Here is an 8,186-nt window from a genome sequence, read left to right as displayed (position 1 = left end):
AAATGAGTCGTTTGTTTTTATACTTCGCACACTTTTCCTAATTCCGAATGATTTGTCTGAAGAACTGTTAACTGGCAGGTTAGGTGTGACGGCAAACCCATAGGCTTTATCATCCCAAATCATTTCACAGCACAGTCTGCTTGTTTAGTTCTGATGTCCCATGTCTGTCCAAGTCGGGCTTTTGAACATGGCCGCTGGGTAAGCATGATGGCATGCCTTTCGCACCCTTCCCTCACAGCTCCCTCCATGCAGAACTGCGCATGCGCCACTGTGGCAGCAGCACAGGGGCAGGTCCTGTTTTGGGAGAGCAAAGGAGCAAGAGACGCCATGATTGCTTAGCTCTGTGAGTTAGCCTGGATATGGGTGTCAGCCAAATCACTGAGGGGGAAAATGACAATACTCCCTGCTTTCTCTGATAATGTTGCATTGTTTAACACAAGTCTGCTCCCTACGCGCAGTCGGAAAATGATAGATATCACAAGGAAATGTTCAGGAATCTACAATGATTCCGGTTTCTTTTGGGAAATATAATACTTGGGTGTTTTATATTTGATCAGTTTATGTAAATGAATAATGTAATTATTGTACTGTTTTCTACAATTTACAAACATGTAATTCTGCTTTTTTCCCCCCTTTTTTTTAGCAAAATCAGTCAGTTTTTAGTCAGCCTAGATTTAATAATCTTAAGAAAAGAACTTTGAAAACTTTTTTTGAAAACCAAAGAATATAACTTCTAAAATAAAGTATATTTCTACTTTTTAATTTAATGCAAAAATTTTAATTTTTGCTAGTAACATTGGGATTAAATGGCTAAAAGACTAATAAAAATAAAGGTTTTTGGTCCCAAAAATGCTAGATCAGCTAGTGAAATTTGTAAAGAATGCCATCAAACGGCAAGTTCAAAGTTACTTGGTGGTTGAAGACTATTAATCGTCAGATGAATTTTGCTGTTCTTGGAAGATTTAAATTTTTCAGATAATTTTCTTTCTCTTTTTTTCATGCTAAACTTAAATTTGATGTGGATGTAACTGGCCCCCTTCAGGAAACTGCTTGCTGTTTAAAAAGTTGGTTGTGACCTTACAAAGTAGCTTAATTCAATTGTGTTTATCCAGTTCTGTGTATGTGCTTTGAGCTTAAGTTTGACAGATCAAGTGTTACTAAGGTGCAGTGGGCTATGACTCCAAACAAAGGGAACTGGACAAGTAAACATCAATTTCCCATGCAATCAAAATGCTTTGCTAGCTTGAATGACTTGCCTGCCCTAGAGTGGAGACGTCCTCACTGAACGCAATGCTTTTTTTGCTGATCACATCAACTGGATGATTAACCATTTTGTAAAATTACCCCCAAGTCAGTCAGAATGGACCAGAAGTTCTACACATTGAAAAAAATGTAAGTGAAATTTGATCTCTCCCTTAAATTCGCTATAAAGTTCAACCGCTGAGCTGTGGCGTTAACTTGTATTCTAACAAGATTAAAATATATTTGTCCTGGAGATTAGCATACTTAAATCCTTTTTTGCTTTTTCTGAACTGGCAGTGTGCTTTGATCTGTGTTGCGTGGCAAGAGCCTGGCTTTGGCTTGGCCATCCGAGTGCCAAGTGTGAAATTGGCCTGATGTCATCCCCATTCTTCACCCTCTACATCTTTCACTGCCTTAATTATATTTCCGCCACAAAGCCCCAGCTCTTCATTGCATATTCAAGTTTGACTAGGATGCATTCAAAAACTATAGATATGACTCCTTTGGAATGGGGACAAGATAGGCCTCTCTGTGATACGCAGACAAGGGAGATCAGCACCGGTCTATGTGTTTTTTTGTTTGTTTGTTTTTTAAAGAGTGACTGGCCTTAGGAACCCAAGCTGTTCAGACTTTGGAAAGACCTGTTTAGGGAGAAGAAAATTGTGTGTGTGTGTGTGTTATCAAAGACAAATCTTTGAAGAATTGATATCCAAAGCAGGGTACTCTGAGGTACTGCTATATCTATTGGGAGCTGGGATGGACATCAAACTTTTAAGCCAGCCTTTTGAGCTTTATATTCTATCTGTTCAGACAAGCAGCCAAAAGTTGGTGGTATGACTTTTTGGACAAAACAGCTTGAAGGAAGGGTGAGATCCTGAGATTTTCCTGCATCCTAGATGCAGAGCTGGATGTGAGATCTTCTAATCTCCTCACACCATTTCATCTCAACTTGGGTTGCAGAAACGTTCTGTTGGTGTTTGAAATGAAACCAATTAATGCCATCCCTTTAAGAAATATCCGTGCAGAATTCAGAGGTGATGAAATGTAGGCGAAGTGAAACGAGCCACCTGCAGCTGTGACAGGAGGCTTTGACCTTCAACGGGGTCTCCCGGCCACAGACTTTATTCAGGAGCCTCGCTGCGCGTCTGAGCGGCAACTGCCTTTTTCTTCCCAGTGAAGCTCATCAAGTCAGTGGCCGTTGGGCGTTACTTCCACATACAAGCTTGGCAAGAATAGAAATGCAGATGAGATTCTCTGGCATTGATGAACAGGTCAATGCTGGGAATGGTTCTCAGAGATAGCTCGCCTTTTGTGTAGGACCTTTTTACTAATACGACTTTTCTTGAAATGTTTTCGTGACATCAGGTAGCACTGAATTGTATGTGTAAAGTTTATTGTAAGGTTTACAAACGCAACCATACCAACGAAACCCCGTGCGTTATTTGCAGAGTTTTTAATCAATACCGATAGCATTTCAAATTAATTTTACTTTGGAGTATAGGCCTATTTGCACAAAATTATGCATAGATTTACTTTTTGGACGCTTTGGGTAACTTTGTCATTTAAGAGGTGATCATTGAATTCTTGGGTCTAAATTAGACGTTGTTGAATCAAAACGTGTTACAGTTTTTAATGTCTGTGTTAAACTAGACCTATAAGAGTTCTCTTCGAAGTTTTTTTTGTTCAAATGCTGCTACATGTAACTTCCGTCATAAAATTCATAAAAGTATATATATACTTTTATGAATTTTATGACGGAAGTTACATGTAGCAGCATTTGAACTCCCCCAAGTGTCGACATTTGGACTAAAGTTGGCTTTAGACAGTAGCCTATAGTTTAGATATTTTGTTGCATCTAAACAAATATGGGGCAAAACCAGATGTGTAGCCTATCATGTCCCATAATAATCTATATCAAAACTTTTTTTCAGGTTTCACTATGTTTTGCGCTATAAACTTTAGGCTATACCATCATACGAACTTTTACTTTTTTTGTTTTAGTCTACATAATTTTGCAAACTTTTAATTGACTAATTGCTAAAAGTTTTCATCGTTTACTTTTCTAAAATGTTGTAGGCTACCGATCATCATCGTGTAGGACACGCAGTTAAGTTGTGCCAACGTGAATTTTATTCGTGCTAGTGCAGAGCGATTCAAACAAATTATTGGGGAATCAAGGACAACTCTTTTACTGTTGCATCCCACTGTAGGCCCTAGGTCTATTTTACCTTAACATTTTGAGATGGGTAAAGAACCTCGTGGTCTAGCTATATGCCCCGCCTACTTTTAGCATCTGAATTTGATTTAGTGAAAAGTACAAATCACCTTTTAAAGTTAAGTTTATGCTTTTGGTCATTAATGCAATGCAGTTAATGCCTGCTACTTGCCTTCTTTTCAGATATTTCTTTCCATTTGAAAACATTTATAAGCTTCTACAATAAATCGTAGTGCCTTCCAGTTCTCTTTTGAAACTCTTACACAAATAAACGACGTAGGCTACAAATGATCTGTTTAACTACACTAAATATTGAAACTGATATGAAATAAAGATGGGGGGAAAAGAAATGAAATGGTCTCTTTACTTTTCATACATGCATATAGGGCCTACTGCAGATTATTTATCTTTTAGAGATATGGTTGTTTAAAATAGTTTCTTACTTTTGCTAAAGTTCAGATCTTCTTTTTTTCTAAATCAAGAGTGTGTTTAATTTACAAAACGTTATTGTGGAGGCTGACAATGCTGATGATGATCCTTCGTTTTCACAATATGTAAATTAGCCTTTTTTTAAGTAAAAGAACGAAAAAGAAGAAAAAACGACAGTTGCAAACTTTCTTAATATATTCACCGCTGTCAACATTTTAAATGGTAATATTCAACTTATTTTACTTAGGAATTTATTTTTTATTTTTCAGCCATGTAATGATTATAATTTCATGCGAAGCTTAAAATAAAAATAAAAGTCAGGGATGCTCCATCAAACGAAAAGCCGGATATCCATTTGGGAAAAGAATATGAGAGAACTTTTATTGAACATTCCCAGCTAAATTAACAGACAGCAAATTAAGTCAAGTACTTAGATTAGAAGTAGTTTTGAGGTTTGCTGACTCATATGCATTCGGACGTCTGAACTATTTCCTGAAAATGTGAGGACATTTGATGTGTACCATCCTTGACGGATATATTTTAGACCATAGATCTTTTAAATACAATATACTGAATTATTTTAAGCATGATATGATGTTATGCAATGTTGTCTTATGTCATAACAGCTCAAGTCAAAGTAAAACATTCATTCAGGACTAATAAAAATATACATGGAAACAAACATCTAGATCAGATAAAACATTTTTTTTTTTTTTTTACCATTTATTTTAAATCACAGTTGCCTGAATGCAGCAGGAAAAATCTTTGGACTTCAGCATGGATTAAACACGTTCACATGTGGCTCAACGTCAAGTGTCAATCAAATCGCTCCCCTTTTTTAAATAAAGAAGCGTCCTTTTCCTTGCGCACTATCTGAAGTTTCAGTCAGTGTACAGCAGTGATATTAATTGAAAAGGTTTTACACCACCGCACACATAAAGTATATACATATAATATTGCAGAATCATATGATCTCATACATATAGTTTTCATTCGTTTAATGCTGGTATTTTGTACACTGGCCCTTGTTTAGAATTATTGCATTTTAGATGTCCTGTCCTTCACGTTAATCGCTGTCTGATTTGTCGTCCTTTGTATTTGTGGCGTGATTGTATAGTCCCTGTGCCATCAGGTGTAATGCAAGTGAGTTTTTGCTCCCCGTAGCTTTTTTAATCTTCGCTCTTTTGTTCTGAAACCAGATTTTGATTTGAGACTCGTTGAGGCCGAGTTCCTGGGCCAAAGCTTGCCTCCTTTGCTCCGTCAGGTAACGGTTATTCTGGAATTCATTCTTGAGTCTCTGGAGTTGCTCCGCAGTGAAGGCTGTTCTTGGACGCTTGTCTTCCTTGGTTGGATTTTTCTTCTTTGGTTTGCGGGATCTTGGTCCTGCATTTCAGAATATAATGAAAGAGATTACGTTTCGATCGTGCCGTAAAATGCACATATTAATGATGTATTGGCCATTTATCAGTATTTGCCCAATAGCCTAAAAAAAATAGGCTGCAATAATACATAATGTTGTCTAATAATAAAGTGTTGGTTAAAGTTATAATGGGAGCAAGTATGCCTATTCTTTCAGATCGAATGTTTCAAGGAGTCTGCTCTAGTTTTACTATGGGAGCATGGTGTAGTGGTGAGGGTGGGGGTGACTGCCAGAAAAGGAGGGGTGAAAGAGGTTTTTCCCTCTCTCTGTTGCCATAGGAACTACGTTTATAAGAGAACGTTTTTATAAACTTGCTACAAGAGTAGCACCTTTCGTTTAATGCTAGTAGCTTCCCCACTCCATATATTCCATTTTTAGTTAATTATTGGATAAGCTATACTCCAATACACCCGCGTTCCGCGTGGCATGAATGCTGACAATAGATTGATCTGCAGCCTATGAGATGAGCCCTTTCTCGCACCTTTTATTAAGCTTAAGCTGATTTCTATAGCGTATATTTCGACTGCCATGATATAATATTAATCTTTTCACGTCGTATGATCGAAAATCAATTTTAAGTATAGCCTTCGCATTAAACGTAGGCTATAAGCCTATACTCTCAACATGACAAGAGGGTTATAGGCTACACCAAGTTAGTGTGACCTGTCCAAATATTCACCACTAAGTAGGCCTAGGCTATGAGTAGGCTAGTCGGTTTCGTTGTCTAAAAACTTTGGTCAGATTGTGTTTCCGGATTGCATATTTGAAATGTTTTAAGAATATTCGCGCCAGATTATTGTAGAATAGGCCTATTAATCAGATAAGTTTCGCCGTGACAACTTGCTTTGCTACTTTTTCGGAAGGCCGTTTTGTGCGCCATTTGAACTTCATTTGAAATTAGTTGATCGAAAATCCTTTTTTTAATTTTATTAATATTGTCTAAAATCATACAAAATTTGGATCTATCTTGTGCCGGTTAGTGCGGTAATAATACCTCGGCTATATTTATTTCAGGAGCTAGTTTTGAAGAGATCTGATTTAGCATTTAGCTTCCATGGTGCGTCCAACTCCATTGTCAAAAATATGCTAATTAAATATCAACAAAGACATCGAAGTAACAATGGCGCAAAACTACCCGTTATATTTAAAATAAATAAATAAAGGCAAACATTTACCATAACTACCAATCTTAATATTGTATTATTTTATTAGGCCTGCTATTTCTTCCTTTTATTTAACAACTCAAGAAATGTCAAGTCGAACATAAACGAATGGCTATATTGCACCATGAAACTAACATTGTTGTTTTTAGGGTTTTCAAGTGATTACATAAAACTACGCCTCTAAAATAATAAATAATAGTAATCATAATTCGGATGATAATTACGGTGAAAAACAAATAGCCTACTATAATAGTAGTAATACAATAAAACAGTTGTACACATAGACTACTGCAGCAAATATTTTTGTGTCTATTTAAAATGTTTGTCAATATTAGATTTTAAATCATAATAAAAATGTAGTTATTCCTGTTTATTTAAAAGAGAATAGATTCCACAAAAGAGAACTCCCTGACTCTTGGCGGGCCGTTTCACATAGGCTACATAAAGAACATTTGCTCTTCGTTTAAGTGCCCCATTTTAATCGACAAAATGTCTGTAATTTACAAACAAAACTTTTTTTATTGTTATTTGTTCACTTTCAAGACAAAACAGGTGCGCACTTTTTGAGTAGGCTACATAAAAATAACTTTGAACAAAAAATAAATAATAAAATATATTCTTACCTGATGAAGGTCTGTCTGAATATCTTGTGCAATATACCCAAGCAGGCCAAAGCATTGGTTTGTTCGTCTGCCCAGCGTTACTTTGGGAGCAATCCGAATCTGAGCTTAAACATTGATCTACAGTCTCTGCACGGGCTTTCAGAGATGCGTCTGCAGTAATATCAGTTTTTTTAGACGCGCTTACTGGGTGAGGGCTCGAGGTTCCTTCCCCGGACACTGGAGCTCCTACCTGTCCTGATCCGGGAGCCGATGGACAACGGTTCTCTCTTTCAACTATATTAATTTCGTCGCGTCTGGTTCCTTCTTTCCTGCGACCAAAGTCTGGTCTTAAAATGTTGTCGATGTAAAAGTTGGTGATTCTGTGAGGGAGTAGGTTTCCAGGAGCCTGCAACAGGGGTAGAATAGCCCTATTGGACTCATCGCCCGAATCCTGACGCTCCACATCTCTGTTGCTTTGATCATTTTCTTCCATAGTGAAACTCTCCAAATGTTCTTTTTAACCCCTTTCTCTCTCGCGCGCACACACACACACACACACGTATGTTTGTGTTCCAGTTTTTGTTGTAGCCTATATTTTCCTTATTTTTTTGTCTCACTGCAAAGAGAAACAAACAGGAAAAAAGGACAAATCCTTTTTTCAGATTCTTTTGTCGGTTAAATACGACGAAACCGCCTTGTGTGCGTAGAAAGAAAAAACATAGTTTTAAAAATTAATCCCACAGTGTGCCCCTTGCAGTTGTCTTTATATCTACTTTATAAAACATACAGTCAATTTAATATATGCAGTATCAAAGCAGTAGACCTGCTCTAGTAAACAAGGAAACGCAAACTGGCTCTGGAATACTTTCACTACGGATTTTTGTTCTTATTTTTAATACGAGTCCCCCGGGTGACGTCGCAGTCCGGTATCCTAGACACGTGCCTTTGTCCAATAAATGGAGCGAAATTTTATCACATGACCCAGTGACTCTCGAGTAAATGACAGCATCCAACCTCGCCTTATTCTCAATACTTAAAGCGATAGTAGCTACTTTATTGCCCAGAAATGTTTAGCATTCCAATATTTTGCATTTTCAAATCACTAACTCCAGTCG

General features: G+C 37.2%; 1 protein-coding gene across 1 annotated transcript; it reads right to left on the bottom strand.

The window, feature by feature from the left end:
• Positions 1-4,588: 4,588 nt before the first annotated feature.
• Positions 4,589-7,922, bottom strand: en2b (engrailed homeobox 2b). The gene is made up of 2 exons (XM_079876817.1): positions 7,093-7,922; positions 4,589-5,269 (listed from the first exon to the last, which is right to left on the bottom strand). Exons 1-2 carry the CDS (start codon positions 7,562-7,564, stop codon positions 4,953-4,955), a joined length of 789 nt encoding a protein of 262 aa, XP_079732943.1. The 5' UTR covers positions 7,565-7,922; the 3' UTR covers positions 4,589-4,952.
• Positions 7,923-8,186: the final 264 nt, after the last annotated feature.

The sequence above is a fragment of the Squalius cephalus genome (genome assembly GCF_949319135.1).
Source record: "Squalius cephalus genome assembly, chromosome: 7".
NCBI lineage: Eukaryota > Metazoa > Chordata > Actinopteri > Cypriniformes > Leuciscidae > Squalius > Squalius cephalus.
The sequence above is the reverse complement of the archived record's forward strand: the minus strand, read 5'-3'. Positions and strand labels throughout refer to the sequence as shown.

Bases quoted from the DNA above. Each gene is read 5' to 3' on its own strand.
- en2b (XM_079876817.1), bottom strand. From the start codon at position 7,564: ATGGAAGAAAATGATCAAAGCAACAGAGATGTGGAGCGTCAGGATTCG. The intron at 5,270-7,092 runs GTAAGAATATAT...TCTGAAATGCAG, and splicing joins TTCAGACAGACCTTCATCAG to GACCAAGATCCCGCAAACCA.